Source organism: Equus asinus, chromosome 20 (genome assembly GCF_041296235.1).
Source record: "Equus asinus isolate D_3611 breed Donkey chromosome 20, EquAss-T2T_v2, whole genome shotgun sequence".
Taxonomy (NCBI): Eukaryota; Metazoa; Chordata; class Mammalia; order Perissodactyla; family Equidae; genus Equus; species Equus asinus.
The window spans coordinates 46,120,325-46,141,247 of NC_091809.1; the positions used below are offsets into that span (position 1 = coordinate 46,120,325).

A 20,923-nucleotide genomic window follows, 5' to 3' on the forward strand; every position below is an offset into this window, starting at 1 on the left:
AGTTAATTTAGCAATATGGAAACATTACTTAGAGCTGTTTAAAAAAAATCAGGATAGAAGCCAGAGTGAATGAGTGAAGAAATATGGCTATAAAGGAATACAAGTCAGAAAACTAAATAAGGATGTGCAACTCAAAGGAGAGACTGAAGCTAGAGAAGCAGGATTGACAAGATCCCTGAGGAGGCAGGAAAGAAGGTTGAAGGGATTAGCCTTGGAACTGGGGGGCCTATTCCATAGATGGGATGATGGGAGAGAAGGTTGAAAGTGGGAATTCTGAAGCCTATATCTTTCAAGTGAAGTAGAATGCAAGGTCATCTGAGTGTGAAGGGCAAGTGGGAGGGTGGGAGAGAATTTGAGGAAAGAGGTTAAAGTTTGGAATAGCTGTTGAAGTTAAGGACACACAGAAGGGTGGTTGGGCAGTGTTAGACACCACAAGTTTGTGGCTGCACTGCTCTAAAGATTGTATTTTTCTCCAACAGCAGTCTGTAGCTTGGATGTTGGAGCAGAGAATAATTGGGTTAATCTAGGCTGAGGTCTTACATGGCAGAGGTATAGAAAGAAGGGGCAACAAAGGGGAACATGATAGTGAATGATTAAAATGAAAGACCTGGAGTTTAGGCCACATAAAGAGAAGTGAAGCCCAAAGTGAACTGACTAGGAAAAAACATGCCCTGAGACTCATCTTCTGAAGATAACTCCAGAGTCCGGAAGCCTAGTTAAGGCAGCTTAGGTTGGCCAGGTCACGCACATTTGATACCTTAAAAAGAAGTGAAGGTCAGAGTCCTGTAAGTTTTCAGAGGGGTTTCTGAAACTGCCAATAGCTTTTAATACCGTAATAAAGGAAGTGATAACAAAGGTTGTAAGTCAGGTCTTCATTTATTAAATACAAGCTTTGAACAAACACCCCCAGGCAAGTTTGACAAGAAGTAACCTTCCTGGAATGTTTCCAAATACAGTTATGTTGATCAAGTTTTACTTCAATCAACCTTTTTGTTTTGTTCTTCATCTTCTTTGTTTCTAGGTTTTCCTGTTTAGCAGTTAGAGCATGTGCATTATTTCCTCACATGACATCAACAGTGCAGCATCAGCCTCTGGCTTGTAAAGGCACCCAGTAGACTTATACTCTGGGCAATGGCTGCTTAGCAACCAGCATCAAATAAAATAATGAAGCTTTTGTAGAGTGTGAGACCAAATAGTAACTGGCACCTTCACCTGCATCATTACAAAAACCTTTAAAGTTTCTTTTGATTTTCACATATCCATTAAAAACATAAAAAAACCAAACCAACCCAGATTGCTTGATAAAACCTACTTAAATAATTTTCCTAGTATTACCCTCTTGGTAAGCAATACTAGAGCTGATTAGAGTCTTCATTTTCCTATCATGCTCCAGCAAAGCCAACGCATAAAACTAGGTTACGTCAGAAAGTCTGCTCTAGAAGATTTAGAGCTGCTTCTGAGTTCCAGACAACACGACACCGCTTTAAGCTTCAAGGTGCATATGAGCACCATATTGTACCAAGATGATAATTTTTGTAGTCTCATTTTTGGGATGTTCTCGGATTACTTCAAGGAAAGAAAAAAGGCACAGAGGACACTTGGTTTCCTTACCAATAGTGGCCTTAAGCTATGTACTTGCCTTTGTGATGGGTTTAAAGATATTTAGCAGCATTAATGGTGCCATAGCCATTCATATAAAGTTTCCGGAAAAGAGCTTTTTTAAAAAAAAGCTTGCCAGGAAAGGCTTACAATCTGAAGACTAAATACAGAAGTAGAATACAGACACAGATGCAAGAGGCAGCACAGAGGTTGTTAACTAGAAAGCTGCTGGAAACAGCTGCCTTCTGAGGTTTTGTGCCCATTTTTCCTCCAATTCCCTCCTATAAAACTCTGGTATTTCCCCCAGTTCTTTTAAAAATGAAAACATCCTGTTAGATTGAGTTTGGAAGATTAATGCAAGTAGGTAGAAGCTTCTTTTATACACAGTTCATTCTCAGAGAAGGAGGGTAATAAATATGAAATGAAACTCATTTTAAGAAAATAAACAAATCCTGTCAACCTATGCCTTAAAGGCCCAGGGAGCACACTGAATTAATCTCTTACATTCTGGCATTTGCAAGAGTCCTAGATTTCCTTTTTCATTTATAAGCATAGCAATAGCAACATCTACTTTATATCTACTGTGGGATGCCCTCTGATTTGAGTTTTCCAGGTGATACCATCAAAAACACATTAAGGACTGCTTAGAGCAACTTGTGTTGGAATATCATAAAACTACCATCTTATTCGAAAGAGGCCATGGTTAAAAAATAATGTCCTCTAAATGAAGCAACGACTCCTGTTTCTAGATCGTATCACTTTTCTTGTCACTTATGGTATCTTCAGGCTTAGAGGGCTAGGGACATAGACAGTCCATAGGGGAATGGGCCTCACTTAGCATGTTAAGCTGCACAATTGAGTAGGGAGCTCAAGCTCAACTTGCAAAAGTGGGGCCCATCCACATACTAACTACTTAGGGCTAAGTGGATATTTAAAATGGCTTGTGGACAAGATTGCACTCAAATTCCTACTTTGTTAATTGATGACCTAACACTGAGTTAGAAGCAGCTCGTAGAAGTCAGGTCCCAAGCCCAAACAAACATTAACTATATACATTTTATGGTCTCAGAATTTTGTCTAGAATAAGTGTGTTAGTAAACATGGCCACACACTGCATACATCTTACCATGGAAGAGACACTATAAAGTTGTACTCACTTTACACTAGACCAATATAAAAAAGCACATGGTATTTTATGTGTATATATACATATATGTATATATACACACACACACTGAGATATACTGTTGATATTAGTGTCTTAAAATGACATTTTTCATGGTTACAATTTCTGTTGCCTAACTTTTCTACTCAAGCCTAGTCCTTGTAGCGACAGATTTCCATATGATAAAAAGGGCCCAACAGCCCCCTTTATTATTTCACCTCAGAATTTTTTGAATAAAGTGTCAAAACTGCAAGTTTGTCCTACTAATCCTCCTAAAAATATTGTAGGGCTAAATTTTCTGTGGGAATGACAACCCCTTGGAAGAGTGTTTGTCCTCCACAGTATCTTTGAGTTATGAGATAACACAAAATTAAGAACTATCAAACAGCAGTTGCATAAGATGCCTTTTTTTTTTCATATCATCTATCATCTTACTCAAAAGTCTACTCAAACATCAAGGTATCTGCTTTTCTGTGAAAGGTTATTTGGTAACATTGCAGAGCTGTAACAAGGAAAAGGGCTGAAGTCTGAGTCAGGAAGACTAGTAGATACCTTGATAACACAGGACTTTCTGATGAGATCAGCTGTCACTGAAATATGTGACGTCATGTAATTAAAAGTAATTCTGATAAAGATGTTTGAGCAGTTCTTGGAAGAGAAATAGTAACGTAGCAGGAAGTTTCAGTATTTGAAGTTAATGTAATTTAAGGTAGAAAGAAGAAGAAAGAATAAGAAGAGAACAAAGGGTAAAAATTAGTGATGATTTCTAAACTTGGTGATTCTGTAATAAGTATAATTTCCTGCAAGCCAGGAGAGTATTGTAAAGTTCTTAGGAATCTTAATGATCATAATTTGAGTAAGAGCAGTTCTCTAATTTAGCAGAGAAAAAAAAAGAAAGAGAGAAAAAGAAAAGGAACAGAATCAGAAAGAGAGAAACCACAAACAATTGTTTATCTACACTCTGGGGTTGGTTTTTGGTTTGTGTAGGTCACAGTATTTATTCAAGTTGCTCCTTTTGTTGTTGTTTCCTCTCTGCGAGCCATCGTTGGATTTTTTCTTTTAGTTCTGTGTTTGGCCGGATCTGGTCCATGGTGAGGGGGCTACGGTTAAAGGGATCTGTTTGGTCACTGGGACAAAGAGAGAAAGGGAAATGGGGTTATTTCCATAAGTTCTAACATCCTAAGCGTCTCACTGAAGCTAGAGTGCATTATAACTTTGAATCAAGCGCTGACTTGAGCTTAGAAAGAATGAGAAGAGAAAGTGGTTCAGGAAGTTGTTTTTGTTTTGCAGATTATGTAGCTACTTTGTCTCTCTGCTTCTTAACAAACTCTCTCAACATTACTGTTCAGATTATTTGATTCAGTTTCCCTAAGGCAGAGACCCTGTACACTCATGTCAGCATAAAGAGCTGTTTGTAGTTTTACTGACAGACTCGAAAGAGTATAAGATGTTAAGGGATAAAGCTTGTAGAATGACAATTTAGTTAGCTGATTGCTACACATGTAAATGCAGATTATGGTTTCCTGACAGGTAAGAAGGTTTATAACACACTTTGAGGGCTGATATAGCTTCTCTCTGTATTCTGAGGCCACAATTAAATATAAATTTTCACTGATACTTTGGAAAAGGCATATCACCTAGCACAGCATCATGCAGATGGTGAATGCTTAACATCAAATACCAGAAAGTAGAAAATCCTTTTTGTCAATATTTTAAAAACAGTATTTCCTTAAATTTGGGTCAACTTATATAACTTAATTTTAAGTAGGCAGGGTCTCTCAGTACCCATTTTTTCCTCTCTTTTTCTAAATTGCGGTGACATTGGTTTATAACGTTATCAGTACCCATTTCTGTCTAATGCTGCACTTAGAGCAGGCAGACTGCAGAAAACTGGTGTCACCATGGCTGAGTACGATAGCAGCAGCAGAATGTGAGTTAACCCATAGGATGAATATAGGGTAAAACTTGAATTAAAAAAACCCTATCTTTTATATTTTTATAACTAAAATCAAATTAAAACAATTTTCAAGTCAACTTATACTCCAGGTTGACATATTTTATAACATTTGTTGATAGAAGTTATTTCCTTAAGGAAGGAGGCGGCGAGGTTAGAGCCAGCATTTCTCAACAAGGTGTCTTGCTTTGGATGTTTAAATCCTCAACAATCAAGTCATATACTTCTACCAAAATGCCTCCCCAACCCCTTAATAAATCACCAATATAGGGCCTATTGGGTGCACAGTTCTAAATTAGGAATCTGGGACAAAAAGATGACAGCAAACTAACTTAATTCTGTACTCTTGAGGCTGTTTTTGGGGCTGGCATACCTGAGCAAATGTCTGGCAATGGTGGATCTATCCACAGTGACTCTGGAAGATGGCAGCACCACAGGGTCAGACATCAGTGTGCTCATGATGGGATCCAGGAACTCATCACAGGCATCTGCATAGGTCTCCTCTTCCTGTTGCTGAAGGTCTGCTAGAGACTGAGCACAAACACCTGGTAGTTAAGGTGAATTCACAGAGCAGCTGAATTCAAAATGCTCAATGACTATACCTTACTCTTAAAAGGTCATTAATAACCCTTTACAGGGAACAATGACAATTCTCAGCTTTATTTTCTAAACAATCCAAGATGGATAGGAGCACATTTAGCATTCAGCCCCAACTCTGTAGCTTCAGTTCGGCTCAGCTGCTAGCAGTCATGACTGGAAATGGGTTTAAGTGTTAACAGGAAAAGAAACACATCATGTACAACATCCTTCTGGCAACAGTCCTGTTGTAAATGTCATAATTCAAAAAGGGATGGGGGTGGGAGGGTTATTATTTGCATAACTACAGAGTCACTCATGAAGTCTGTGTTATGAAAAGCAGCTTCCGGTTTTAGGTACAAACAGGTAAAGGAATTTAAAAGTGGCTTCAACATTTGATTCCTTCATGACTCTAGTTCCTCAGGGACCCCTCTGGCTAAGCTCCAGGCAAAGATGAAGCCCAGCTCAATAAATAAGTAACTCAGTGAAGGGATGACTGATATCGATAAGGAAGGTTTTTATTAGACTCTCTGCCATAATTTTTCCTTCTTCCTAACTGCCAATAGAGCTTTGTCATGCTCCAATCAAAGGGATTAGCTGAATACAACATAGTATTGTTTTTTTAAAGATTGGCACCTGAGCTAACATCTGTTGCCAATCTTCTTCTTCTTTTTGTTTCTTCTTCTTCTCCCCAAAGCCCCCCCAATACATAGTTGTATATTCTAGTTGTAGGTCCTTCTGGCTCTGCTGTGTGGGACACCACTTCAGCATGAACAGTGCTAGGTCCACGCCCAGGATCCGAACCGGTGAAACCCTGAGCTGCTGAAGCAGAGCGCGGGAACTTAACCACTTGGCCACGGGGCCGGCCCCCACCATAGTATTTTAATCTTTAAAATGTATGGCTATTCCCATATAAGCCAAGTAGCAACTACAAATATAGAAAACAAAGAAAATCAATAAAAATCAAAGACTAAAAACTACTAATCTTGAATTCTATTCTAAAAAGTCCTTCTGTATTAACATTGTAGATTATCAAATCTATTGGTAACACTGTTCAGAATAATTTTCATAAAAACAGCCTACAAAAATCTGTACATTCTTCTCTTCTAGTATAAGCTTCTTAAATCACTTTTCTGGTCTCACCCTCACGTCAAAGAGACTAATATTAAGAATATGGTAGTTCTGGAGGCCAGTCCCATGGCATAGTGGTTAATTTCAGCGTGCTCTGCTTCGGTGGCCCAAACCACTTGTCAGCCATGCTGTGGTGGTGACCCACATGTGAAATAGAGGAAGACTGGCACAGATGTTAGCTCAGGGCCAATCTTCCTCAAGGAAAAAGAGGAAGATTGGCAACAGATATTAGCTCAGCGTGAATCTTCCTCAGGAAAAAAAAAAATAATGTGGTAGTTTGAGTTATTGACTGACCAGGGAAAATCATTTGTTTATATTTTCTCAGTGGAATGCTCTTTTTTCCTGAAACAGGGTCAACAATGTGATTTTTACTGAACATGTTAATAAACAAATTAGCCTCCTCCTCACCTTGATTCTCTCTGCTAAGCTGCTGAAAGCCACAATCATATTCCCAGGCTTATTTATTTTCTTCAAGACTCGGACTGTCTGGGCAAAGAGAGTTGGGGAATAGGAGCGTCCATCCTTGGGCACAGTGGCACAGAAATTCTCCTCATCCCTGGGAGGTCGGCATCAGAAAGAAACAGCATCAGAGAACAGGTCAATGAGGGAGATAAAGCATGGGCTGAGGAACAAGGTTCCCCATCACTTATATGTCATGAATGGTCTTTCTATATAGAAAGATTTCTTCTAATTTTTTGGAAGGAAGTCTATCAGGTATCCTGTGGCCTTAAAAGAATACTGCTTTTCCAAACAATGGTAAACCAGTCAAGCTTATCTTTGCACAGATCAAGGCAGAATGTTGGAAATTGTAAACAATGTCCCACAGATCTCATTATTTGAAACTACAGAAGATTCCTTCATCAACCAACTGGAAATGAACCATTTCTTTTCTATTTCCACATCATTACCAACCAGTTATTAGCAAAACCCCAAATTAAAACATTAGCATCCCCTCTCGCTTGCCCAATTTAAATCTCAGATACCCCAGATTTAAGTAGATAGTGCAGATGTCTGATACAAGCTGCTGGGGTTTGAAGTCAAATTCACTGAAGTCCTTGACTTTTAAGGCCCCCATCTTGGGGCCAACCAGGTGCTGCAGGAAGTAGTTCAGCATGGAGATGATGCGCTCGGCCAGGAAAGGATGCACAAACAGTGATTTGATCTCTGGGAAAAAAGCCAAAGCCGGTGAAAACTCAATCCAGTAGCAATCTTTTACTTATTATGTCTCACAGTTTTACTTGGAAACCTCTGGGGACTACTATTTTTTAATTGCATAAATAATACATTTTCATTGCAGTAATATTAGAAAATATAGACAAGCAAAGGCAAACAAACAAAATACAAAAACTACCACCCAGAAATTAACACTGGGTGTTTATTATTATATTATATATATTAGCAGTTTGCTAATTATATATATTATTGCTAATTACATATATTATGCTAATTATATATATTACATATATTAACAGTTTGCTAATATATCCTTCTAGCTTTTCTGTCCATATTTACACACATGCAAATATATGTGGCCACTGGCCACATGTGGCTACTTAATTAAAATTAAATAAAAAATTCAGTTCCTCAGTCATACTAGCCACATTTCAAGTGTTCAATGGCCACATGTGACTAGTGTCTATAGTACTGGACAGTCCAGGTTTACAGAACATTTCTTTCACAGAAAGTTCTATAGGATAGCAATACTTTACACCCTTTCTAACAGCCACCTAGTTTTCCAGTGTGTGACCACACCAGAAGTTATTTATTTACTCTATCTTTATTGTTGGACATGATGTTGTTTTCAATTCTTTTCTATTATTTCACTTACTGATGAACTTCATTGTGTACATACCTTGTAGACATTACTTCGTACAACGAATTTGTACGGAACTGCTAGGTCACAGACCAAAATTTTTAAAAAATAAATTAATACATGCCAAGTTGAACAAGCTAGATAGCATGATAAGGCTTGCTTAGTACTGCTGGTTCTTGATTTTTAAATGTTAGTCATTACCTGATGAGAATTTAGCTCTTATTCTTGCCCCTCCACCCCCAATACAGATCCCTCCAATATAGAAACAAATCTTTGGTTAAATAATTTAGAGTTCATGTCATTAAGATTATGTAAATATCGTTTGCAGTGGAGCCATGTAGTATCCTAATGGTTATACATATAAAGTAATATATATACTTTTTAGTACAACTTTTTGGGTTTTTTTGTTTATTTATTTTTAGAGTACCTATCACAAAATCTTTCTAAACTCCACCAGAAATGTAAAGTTCTCAACAGGATCATTTCTAGCAGTTCTGTACTTTTGGGAAATGCTCTTTCTGGAAGCTTCCATCTATCACTCGAATCTGGATTCCTTGCTCTACAGGCCTGCTGCGTGGCGGTCACACAAGCTCCTTCTACCATCATCCCGGGAACTTCCTTTGTCTCCCTCTTAGGGGATTCAACTTTCCTCCTTCTGGGTTTACTCTCTCATTTTGATGGAGTATATCTTTTTGTAGCTTCTCAAGAAAGGGTACACTGGAAGTAAATATGATACCTTCACATGTGACAATGTCCTTATATTTTACTCTCATATAGAACTGATAATTTGGCTGGCTGTAGGATTCTAGGCTGAAAAAACATTTTGGATCAGGAATGTGTTCCGGCTTCAAATGCCACTGTTGTGAAATTCGAAGACATTCTGATACTTAAACCATAGTCACATGACCTGATTTTTCTCTGGGATCTTTTAGGATCTTCTCTTTACCCTGATTTTCTGAAATGTCACAATGATAAACCTTAGTGTGGGTTCTTAACAAATCCCCTGTGCTAGGCACTTGGCAGCTCCTTTCACTTTAGAGGCTTTTTAGTCTTTGGGAATTTTTTGGTATTATTTCTTTCTTTTTATTTTGTTACAATTTTAAAGATTTTATTTTTTCTTTTTCTCCCCAAAGTCCCCCGGTACATAGTTGTGTGTTTTTAGTTGTGGTTCCTTCTAGTTGTGGCATGTGGGATGCTGCCTCAGCATGGCCTGATGAGCAGTGCCGCGTCCGCGCCCAGGACTCGAACTGGTGAAACCCTGGGCTGCCGAAGCAGAGCATGTGAACTTAACCACTTGTCATTATTTCTTTGATAATTTCCTCCCCTCCATTTTTCTCTTTTGAGATTTCCTAGATTGATCCTTTATTTCCTTATCCTTTCTCTTCTAACTTCCATCTCTTTTTCCTTCTGTTCTAGTTTCATGGAATAGTTCCTTGAATTCATCTTCTAATCCTTCTACTGACTTCTAAAAATTTCTGAAGTTACATCTTCAATATCTGAGGGCTCTTTTTTAGTCTTTGAATAATCCTTTTAATTGCCTCTTTGTTCTTGTTTTATGGATGCTGTATCTTCTCTTATCCCTCTGAGATTATAAAGTTTTTAAAAAAGTTTTCATCTATTATCTGTGTTTCACATTGGAAGATTTCCTCAAATGTCTGGTGATCCTTGGTTGTCATTTCATATGTAGTCAATATAAAAATTATTAATAAAATATTTTATACTCTTTTTAAATACTATGTCTTGCAGTGTGTATTTTATCCTTACAGTATATCTCAATTCAGACTGGCCACAATTTAAATGCTTGATAGCCAAATGTGGAAAGTGGCTACTGAGTTGGCCAGTGCCGCTCCAAAGAGAGATAACTGTCTTTGTTTGGTCTACTACATTTAACCAGAGGTCAAGAATATTTTTCAGGTAAACACACACATATCCCTAGATATATTTATATGGCTAACTTGTCCTTAAGAAAAATTATATCAACTTATGCTTTCTGACAGCTGTGCGAGGGGGACGATTTCCTCAATCCCGTGTCAAGAATGGGCATCATCATTCTTCTTGAAGCTTCTCTAGTGATTCATTTCCCTCTCAGACACTGGAGGATACTGTCATCAGAGTCTGAATTCTTAGTTTCAGCTGGGCTGACCCCTCAAAGGAAGCAGATCTCGACCCTTGCATTTTTTGGGAAAGCAGTGCTTCGTGTCCTTACCTGATGTCAGAAAGGCAAGGGTACCAATTGTTTCATTGGACATGATGTTATGGAAACGTGCCAGCTGTCCAAACATCTGTAGGCCAGCCTCCTTCTCTCGGCGGGCTTCTGGAGTCAGACTATCCCACTCGCCTCGGTCCTTCTCAATCTGCTGAATCTTTATCTTGCTCAAATACTACAGAAATCACAGGTGGAACAAAGAGAGAAGAAAGTGCAGTTGAAAGGAAGATAATATTTAAGAGGTCCTATCTAAAATCTAGTCCACTAAGCTAGGAAAATCAGGGACTATACAAGAGACATGAGACTTAACTTCTCAGCATAGGGCTGAAGCTTAAAAAGAAATTGTGGAAAAAAAAAGAAAAAGAAAAAGAAAAAGAAATTGTGGCTCTATGGAGATTTGTTTCAGCCTGGGTAGACTCATGGGTAATTCTCCTAGAAATATTAAGATCTATGAAATACACAGGATGATAAATAGTGGAATACATGAAAACTAGACAAAAACGAACAAACAGGTTACAGGGAAAAACAGGACAAATCCCTCCTAAACGATGAAAAAAATCCCTAAAAACTGCTTATCAAAAAACAAAGCTTTATCAAATATGAAAGATGTCTGGGAGGAAAACCGTAAGTATTTAAAACCCTCTACCTCTCATCATTCTTGTTGCTGTAGCAAACAATGTGTTAAACTTACAGTCCCGTGAAAATGCCATCTGTGTTATTCTTTGTGTCACACAGCTCTTTCTTAGAAGGGTCTGTTTATTACAGGACTTGTTCTTGTTTTCTAAGAAAACCTATTTAAAATCTTAAAGTATAGTATTATGAAAAAAGCAAGAAACTTTTCTCACAAATTAAATATAAGTTACTGGGGCATTGCTAATCACTACGAGGAGCTCATGGCTGTCCAATGGGCTACCCTCATGATTTACCTGCTTCAGTGCCCACTGGGTCATGCCTTATCTATCTTATACCTCTTGCAGATAAGGGAAGTTTTTACAGGAGCAACTGGCAGCTCCATAAGGGATGGTTAAGAATATGATACACTGAAGGAGCCGAGAGGCACTCAGGTGTACAATTGGTGCAACCCATGTTTCAAATACAGCTAAAGATTTGCGAGGCAGCGGACAGATGAAGAATATTGATGACTTGGAGTCTTTATATGAAAAAATAACTAAGACCAGAGATTTTTTTTTCAAGTAGTGGTTCAAAAATCAGAATCTTTTAGGAGAGAGGGATAAGAATCATTGCCTTGGTGAGCCACTACGACTGATGTGTTGGGAAAGAAAAAGGTTGAAAGTCACTGACGAAACACAAGATCCTGTAACTTCTCTCTGTGGTGCTGGCCTCATTAGTTCTGCCAGTGCACCTTAGTTTAGACTCATCACAATTTCTTTTCCAATGTCTGCCGAAGAATCACCCTAGCTCAAGAGGCTTCAAGGACCCTTGATCTTATTCTCTAATGGAACAATACCTATCAAGCTCTGTAATGGCAGGGATGGTGGTACACTACTATTCAAGAAGTTTTGGTGTCCAAGACTGGTACTAGGGGCATAAGGATTGCTCTATCATGATTAAAAGGTAAAAAGCAGGGCCAGCCCAGTGGCGCAGTGGTTGGGTTTGCACGTTTCGCTTCTCGGCCGCCCGGGTTCACCGGTTCGGATCCCGGGTGCAGACATGGCACCACTTGGCAAAAGCCATGCTGTGGTAGGCGTCCCACATATAAAGTAGAGGAAGACAGGCACAGATGTTAGCTCAGAGCTGGTCTTCCTCAGCAAAAAGAGGAGGATTGGCAGTAGTTAGCTCAGGGCTAATCTTCCTCAAAAAAAAAAAAAAAGGTAAAAAGAATGTTCTGATTATGATTTGCTGGTACAGAGGCAGTTAAATCTGTTTTTTTGGTGTTTCTTTTTTTTTTTTTTTACCTGTATGGCTTCATCCAAAAGGAAGATGGCATCGTTCATTAGCAGGTTAAGAAAGCGGAGGAAAAGTGGGGGATTCATGGCTTCCAAATTCTTAGAGGCATAGTCAGCCAAATCCTGTAAGTCCCACCCCAAGAGAAAAGCATTTCAGTACTGAACCACAACTCACCAGGGCTTATCTGAAGCAACATATGGATAGTTCAGTTTTGGTTTCACCAAAAACTCTCTCACCTTAATGCTCTCTCGATACGTATCTGTTCCCCACATGTACCTGAGGATGGGATACATGGGACGGCGGTAATTAAACTTTTGTTCAAATTGATGGGGGTCTCCTGGAGTAAGGTAAGAGCAAAAAACCAGCAATCAGAGAAACAGTAAGAGCTTATGTCTATGTATAGCCATTCTTTTATTCTGAATGTGTCAAGCTACTGGCAAAATCTGCCCTGGGAGTTTATAAAGGCCTAGATTTGTAGCCAAGTGTTTGCCTGTTTCCTTACTGACAGAAGACGAGGGAGGCAGATGTAAAGGACAGCTTACACGGAAAAGGATGAGGACCAAGCTACACAATAAAAGCGAAGGGAAACAAATGCTTCCATATCCAAATGCACAGTACTTATTAGACTTTGAACAAGGCCTCTGAACTGGCCACCATGGCGGTGACAGCCATGTACAGAATGGGATACTAAGTAATCTGCACATTCTTCACAGATAACATCCCAACTGTGTAGCCAACTATTTCTTGATTACTCTGAAAAATCAGGTCAGGAGATAAAAATCAGAGGCCTATACTGCTTCTGAGGTAGCAGAGGTACACTAGAGCTCTACAGGCTGCGTCATGTAATGAAGAACAGGGGATGTGGAGTCCGAAGACCTAGGTTTTCCTTCTGGCTCCACTTAATACAAGTCTCTTAACCTTTCTCAACTTCCACTTCCTCATAAATAAAACACGAATTATAATACAAATAATGAGATAATTACAGTGATTTATCGTGCAACTTCTTATGTATTATGATTTACATGCACTATCTCACTTAATCATCACTTCAACCCATTTTACAGATGGGAAACAGAGGCTCAGAGGTAAGCAAGTCAAAATTCAAATATGGAAAGGCAGTCAGTAAGATGCTAAATGCCTCTTAAATGTTATTTATATTTACCATTGAACGGTAGACATCCCCTTTAAAAGGGATCTTAAATAACTGCTTAACATATCTTGTTTATTAGTGGAGACGGGGTACTGTTTACTCAAACACAGCATCTTAGAGTTAGATCTCAAAAGGCCAAGAGAGAAAGGGAATGTTGCCTGGTGTTATTCTTTTTTTTTCTTTTTAAAGATTGGCACCTGAGCTAACAAGCGTTGCCAATCTTCTTTTTTTTTTTTTTAATTCTTCTCCCCAAAGCCCCCCCCAGTACATAGTTGTATATTCTGGTTGAGAGTGCCTCTGGTTGTGCTATGTGGGACACTGCCTTAGCGTGGCTTGATGAGTGGTGCCATGTCCATGCCCAGGATCTGAACCAGCAAAACCCTGGGCTGCCAAAGCAGAGCGTGTGAACTTAACCACTTGGCCACAGGGCCAGCCCCGTTATTCTTAATCTAATGATTAGACTGTTACAGAGTTAGAAGTCTGGATAAGATAAAAGAATATCTAAGCAGCATATTATCTCCTTATCCACTATTCTGCAATTTTGAGGCAGAACTAAAGACCTGTGTTTTACTTTGACAGCCTAACTTGTTTGAGTATGATCTGATCAAGCAATATGATGAAGTTGATGAGTATGAGTGTTTCTTATGTGAAACAGACCTAGTTCTACCACTCAGTTGTAGGACACAGACAAATAATTTAATCTTTTTGAGCAGCCATGTTCTCATATGTAAAACAGGGAGAATATGGTAGAACTTTCTAGAGGGTGACAAATTAATGGGACAATGTAAAGAAAACAATTAGCATCAGGGCTGGCACATAGTAGGTATTCAATAGATGATGGCAGATGACATTTTTTCTGACATTCAAACACTGATCAAGCTATGAAACTCCAGCTTCTCGGTTCTTGATTGCTTTACCTGTAAACTCAATGTCCACAAAGACCTTGATTAGAGCTTCTGCAAGGTGGGGTGCATAAGGAAAGTTGCAGAACACACGTTTCCGGTGGAACACACTGGATACCAAGGGATTTGGGGTCTGATCTAGGTGGGGCATCACTGCTTCCAATACCTCAGCCAGTTTGGCCCTTAGGTGGGGATTCTTCATCCTGCAAATAGGGCAGAAAGCAAGCTGAAGGTAAAAAAGACTTAGCTCCAAATTTATGACTGTTCTCTCCACATGAGGAGTCAAAACATCCTATACCACTATTACAGGAAAAAAATGGGATTCTCCAGTTTTAAGTCTGTCAATTTCTGAGGGTAATGCAGGGTATACTACTCAACTCCTGAGATCACAGCTTACCAAACATGAGGGTGAGTACTTAAGTTTTTATGTAATGCTTAGCCATTCTGTTTACTTCTCTATAATAAGGCATTATTTACTGCTTAGTATTCTCTGACAGCTTCATCTGGGATATACTTGCCTTTCCCAGCTTTCTTTGGGCAAGGACCAGGATAAAATTATTCTCCATTACTTACAATGTATACACCATGTGTGCCTAACAAATACTTGTTGACCTACGATTTCTCTTTAGGTCTGCTCAGCTCAGTGAAGGACTGCCTTCTTCCTACTTCTCACTGACATGGCCGAAGGGGTTGTGGATCATTCTCCGCTTTGTGCAGCAAATCTTCATTTATGCACACATTGTTTCCTTTGGCTTAGGTGCCAAAATATCAGAGGAGCAACTCTACAGGTCAGTGAGTATCTTCCTTTGGGAAAGAGGACTAGGAGCTATGAGTGAGAAAACTTGAAATCAGAAAGCATTTACTTAAGTTTACTGTTCATCCATTTTAAGAACAAACTTTGTTATACAATTATTAGATCATTAGCACCTGGCTGCCACTGGTACTGTTTCTGGCATTAAGGTAACTATTTTAACCAGGGACTAGCAATGGAATTCCCATCAGGTACCTTATATGTAGGTTCAAATTCTCTGTAGGCAAAGTCCTTTGTTTATTATGCCTCTCAAGAGTGGGAGTTTTGGCTACCCATAAGGATGGTCAGGTGATTCATTAATGTTAACACAACTTCTGAAGGTAACCCCTTATGATTCAGGCTTGTTTATTTCTTGGTTTAGAAGTCTTCTGAATGTTTTGCAGCTCTAAACGTGACACAGCCAAGCTTTTAGCACTTCACCTTTCTATGCTTCCAGTGAAAATGGTGATAAAGTTAAGGACATGTTCCAGGGAATCTGCTGACGTCTCCAAGATGTCATCAGCAAAGCGGCGTAGAAAAATGAGGAAGTCACCCAGATTATCTGCAAAAAATTCTGAAAAAGAAAATATTCACTGGAATTAGCCAAACATCTGTCTCTCTGTACTAAGCAATATTTAAATTCCTCCCTTACACTTTACTTAATGAAGGTTAAAAAAACTCAAATGTCTTATAGGTACTAGGAATGGTGATAAGTTAATAAATGTAGAATTTCCTTTAAACGTAAGTCAGTTTTTATTTATTTTATTTTATTTATTTTTAATTTTTATTTTTATCCAAGTAAGTATAAGAATAGTAGGGACATAAAATATTGGTAACATACCACTGCAATTTAAGAAAGTATAATGATATATACATATTTTTTCCACATTCAAAGATAACTGTGCTTTAAATAACCCTTTAGGTGTATGAAGAATCTTGAATGAAGATGAATACAATAGATGACTGTGGTCGCCAGTCTCCAGGATGGCCCTCCAATGGTCCTTCCCTCCTGGTATTCCTGCCCACGTGTGTCCCCTCCTACATTCTTCCAGGGTAGAAGATACACCCTGGGGCATACAGAAGCAATGGTATGTCATTTCCATGATTAGGTTATAAAAGCCTATAGCTTCCATTTTGGTCACTTGCTCTGGGGAAAGCCAGCTGCCATATCAAGAGCAGTACTAAGGAGAGACTTGTATGGTCTGGAAAAGACACTAGCAAGCAACTGAGGTCTGCCAACAACCACATGACTAGGCTTGTAAGCAGATCCTCCAGCCCTGGTCGAGTCTTCAGATTCCTATGGCTCTGGCTGACAGCTTGGCGGCAACCTCCTGAGAGACCCAGAGTCAGAACCGTGCAGCTAAGCTGCCCCTGGATTCTTGACCCACAGAAATGTGAGAGAATGTTTGCTGTTTTAAGTTGCTATGTTTTAGGGTAATTTGTTACTCAGCAATAGACGACCAACATAGTGATTAAGAACATATACCCTGATTTGATGGTATGTATCAGCCGACCCCTCACTGATAGATAGACACACACACACACACACACACACACACACACACACACTCCCTTCTGGGTTAACCAACAGGAGATGATTTTTTTCCAAAAGAAAAGCAAAGGGAGAGTTAGGTAAATTTATAAGTTGAACAACAAACAATATTAATGATAGAAACTAGCAACTCTGAAAACCTTGACTGCACTTAATCTGTTTAAGACTATTTTCTGATATGCAGAGCAGTGGGGGCGTAAGGATGAGGAACAAGCTGTCAGTTCCCCCATAATTTGACCTGTAGATGTTATCTATAAGTTTGAGCTGTTTCTCCAAAAACAGTTGAATGATAACTAAGGAAGCGTATTTTGAGGAATAAACTTCCGAAGTGACCCAGTTGAACTTAGATGCTATAAATAGGAAGTTCCCAAGGGAGAGCCTGCTTACCTGGCACATAAGCTAAAGAGCTGTAGCCATCTGGCAAAGGAAAAGTTAGCTCTATCGGCTGGGAGCCCTCATTGCCTATGGCCAGTTGAACTAGTAGAACAGCCATGGACACCTGCAAATTTAGGCAGTTCTGAAGCATCTGTGGCTCAGTCATGGCAGTCTTGGTGGAAAGATAGATGGTCATCAGTCGTTCAAACTGCTCACGGAGGTTGTCAGAAGCAGGGCTAGAACTTTGCTGAGCATCGCGCCATGCAACCTGCAGCCGATGCAGATTCTGGTTGATTTTTACCATCTGATCATGTAACCTGCCCCCAAGAAAGCAGAAGAGACTGGGTCAGGGAGGCTCATATAGGACAGCTGAGTACAGACTGCTCCAGAAAAACAAATCCTCATTTATTTATTCTAGTATTCTCTTTGAGGATGTAGGGAGCTGCAACTGTGATGACACAGAAGGCACTCACAAAAGTGACTGGCAGGACAGAGGCGGGGGGCAGAGCACTAGGAAAGTGTTACCAAATATTCAACATTACTGAAGCTAATTACGAAAAGGTAGCAGCCTTCAGCTGAATGCACCACTCAAAGAACAGCAGCTTGGTTAAGCAGGGTGTAGACTGGGCCGTTATTACGTAAAATAAATAATTATTAGGCAAAGTACAAGAAGCCCAGCAGGATAGTTTGACACTACACAAGTGCAATGATTGTACTTTGCTGTGGTTACATGGACGGTCTTTCCACAGTTAGTAGAGAACTAAAGCTGGTGAAAAAGGACTCTAGATTAGTAATGACCACATATAAACTAGTAACCACCTGAGATGCAACCTAAGACCAGCTTCCAGTCTTCTGTTGTTCAACATAAAACTAAATTATTCTTCACAAAGGGTCAGCCAAATGTTCTCTAATGAAAGGAAGACCCATATTTCAATGTTATGAATAGCTGTCTCTATGTCTATGGTAAAAAATCACCTTCCTTGGCCCTGCAGAAAATGTCTAGGGTTAGCAAACGAATACAGGGAAACTAGCTGGCATTAATTTTTGTGTTTGAATCTATGCAACTGAACAGGTTAAGCACATGCTGAATTTTATCTGTAGTCTCATTTAAAATATGAATGACAGGGATAGAAAAACTCTCTAATAAAGATACAATTTCATTTTTCCAGAAATTTGCTGAGTTTTGAAAAACGTTCTGTGTCAATTTATCCTGAGAAAGCATTAAAAATTGCTATTTTCACAACTCCTTCCTGTAGACTATAACTATGAGTGAGTAGCTATTTTCTCCTCTTATTTATATCTGTAGTCACAATCAGCTAAATCAGAGGGGGGAAAAATCATAGAATGACATATGGCTAGCCAGAATCAGAACCATTTTTAGAAGTCATACACTCTAATTCTCAAATCTTCACACTTTTAGAATCCTCTTTATCTTTGATATATAGATCTTTTGTGGTCCCACTGATCTTCATGGAATCCCTTATAAACATTTGTTTAATTTTGCCAATTTTGTCTCTATGCTATAGAGTAAAGCTTGGTCTTTTTTCATCCGGAGTCATAAGTAATAAAAACTCAAGAGCACAAGGTGAAATGTAAAATGAAAACAATTCCACTTTTGCAGAATAGGAATATAGTGACTTAAAAATTTTCAAGTTTAGTGAAAAATATTAGTGTATCTTTAATTTTAAAAAGTTTTACAGGCCAAAAATTAAAAATAAATTCAAGTTATTTGGACAAAGCCAATTCATGTAAACATGAATAAATGCATATAATGCCCTTTTCCTACTAGATCCTAATGTGAGCCTTCAGAATAAAGTGAGAGATTATATCTCTAAGACTCACTTCTGGTTATCAACACAACTGATCAGCTGGTTACCTGTGAAATCCCAAGTACAAGGTGTACTCCGTCAGGACAAGGTTCTCTGTTACAAGGTTGTAGCTCTGGGGAAACTTCGGCTCCTGCACAGCTGGGATCAAACAGGTTTCTTTGTCCAAACCTCAAAGAAGTTAAAAGGAATAGTAAATGGCTTGCCATAGGCATCTATCTTAGTCTCCAGTGTCCTCTTACTCCAGTTCAACTTCCATACGGCTACCAGTGATATCTTCTTTTCCTTTAGTAATATCTTCTTAAAAACAAATCTTGTCACAGTACCACTCTCTTGTCTAAAAACGTCTTTTGGCTTCTTACTGTCTACAGAAAATGTACTTAAATCTCTTTAGCTTGACCATGAAATCACCAAAAATTAAAACGAATGACAGAGAACAGTGTAGATTTCTCCAAGTGATACACAATGGATCATTTGTATCTATACTGTACTTTTCTGTATTTAAGATTATTTGCTTTGAGCATGTATTACTTTTATAATTAGGAGACTTATAAAACTAGGAAGAAATACACCAAAATTAAGAGTGATTCATTTTGACTGGTAGAATTATGAGTGATTTATTTTCTTCTTTTTACTTTTCTGTATTGTTCGAGTTTTCTCCAATGTGGCCCCAATCTTCTTCTTCCTTAGACTCATTTCCTGTAAATTTCCATAACCCTCCCCTCACTTACCCCTTGCTCTAGCCAGACTGAACTTCTCACTTGTCCTCAGTCAAGTCTTTCCATAGCTTTGTACCTTTATACTCGTTATTCCCTCTGTATAAAGGGATTCTTTCTTTCACTCCTTTGCCTGGTAAACCCAACTCATCTTTCAAGATTCAGCTACAAAGACTCCAGCTTCTGTAGAATTTATTACTCACTCCCTCCTCTGTGCTCCTATAGCTTAGTCCTATACCATATTATGATTATCTGTTAATATATCTGCCTTCTTCTGGAGGCTTTGAGTTCAAAAAGGACAAGGGCTGTGCTTTATTCATTTTTATAAAGAATGATTAAATGAATCCCCAAGGCTGCCAAATTCTGAGAAAAGATCTCACTGAAGCACATGAAAACGGTACCGGTTTTTTTTTTTAAAGTCTGTCTTTTTAATATTTGTAATACCTCTTCTTTCTGCCTTATCTTGAGAAAGTACACCTTTGTGAAAAAGGATAAGGAAGTGAATGCCCTAGATATCACACACACACACACACACACATATTTTGAGAAGCCCAGTTGCCCCCTACCTCTCATGTGTACATTTTTTATTTTTCGTTCTTCATCATTCAACTCCTTCAGGGCACAGTAAGTGGGATTAAAGGTAAGGAGTCGAGAGGATCTGGGTTTGCAAAATGGCTGGCATAGCTTCAGGAGAGCAGCACCCAGATTCAGAAAGAAGGCATCCGAGGCATACATTTGGAAGAAGATTTCTGGCATCTGATTGGCCCAAATCTTGGTGCGGCCTGCATTTGCATGCAAACAGTTTCCAAGCCAGGACAAGATACAGTGTTTGGTTTCTGGAGAGAGCTGGAGTAAGTTCTTCAGCATCTGGTAGATCTTTTCATGAAACTGAGCCATGAACTGTTTAACCAGAAAACACAACCACAGAACATTCCAGTTTCACAATCCTAATATTTGTTACTCCCAAACCTTAGCCATTGGCAATTTCCAAAAATATGCTAATCCTAGTCTTTTCTCTCACTCTTTCTGTGCCTTATCCCCCAGTTCTGATTAAAAAAAATTTCTGTGCACTTATGAGATTTCCTGATGAGCTGTCAAACTGCAGACAGCATTTACATAGCTTTAGAGTAGGGGTCTGTAAACTCTGCAAAGGGCCAGATGATAAATATTTTCAGCTTTGCATGCCATATGGTCTCTGTAGCAACTATTCAACTGTAACACTGTGGCATGAAATCAAGCCATAAACAATACATATACAAA

The 20,923-nt window shown here is 38.9% G+C and overlaps 1 protein-coding gene across 1 annotated transcript in view; it reads right to left on the reverse strand.

Moving 5' to 3' along the window:
• Positions 1-857: 857 nt before the first annotated feature.
• The window catches only part of UBE4A (ubiquitination factor E4A), a 33,029-nt gene continuing 12,963 nt past the window's right edge, over positions 858-20,923 (reverse strand). Inside the window, exons 9-20 of the mRNA XM_014855594.3 lie at positions 20,230-20,563; positions 18,998-19,118; positions 17,134-17,438; positions 15,636-15,768; positions 14,420-14,607; positions 12,589-12,689; positions 12,361-12,474; positions 10,445-10,619; positions 7,409-7,589; positions 6,834-6,981; positions 5,092-5,249; positions 858-3,891 (exon numbers count right to left, since the gene is read on the reverse strand). Coding sequence (XP_014711080.1) covers positions 3,762-3,891; positions 5,092-5,249; positions 6,834-6,981; positions 7,409-7,589; positions 10,445-10,619; positions 12,361-12,474; positions 12,589-12,689; positions 14,420-14,607; positions 15,636-15,768; positions 17,134-17,438; positions 18,998-19,118; positions 20,230-20,563 — 2,088 coding nt within the window. The 3' untranslated portion in view covers positions 858-3,761. The remainder of the gene's footprint in view (positions 3,892-5,091; positions 5,250-6,833; positions 6,982-7,408; positions 7,590-10,444; positions 10,620-12,360; positions 12,475-12,588; positions 12,690-14,419; positions 14,608-15,635; positions 15,769-17,133; positions 17,439-18,997; positions 19,119-20,229; positions 20,564-20,923) is intronic.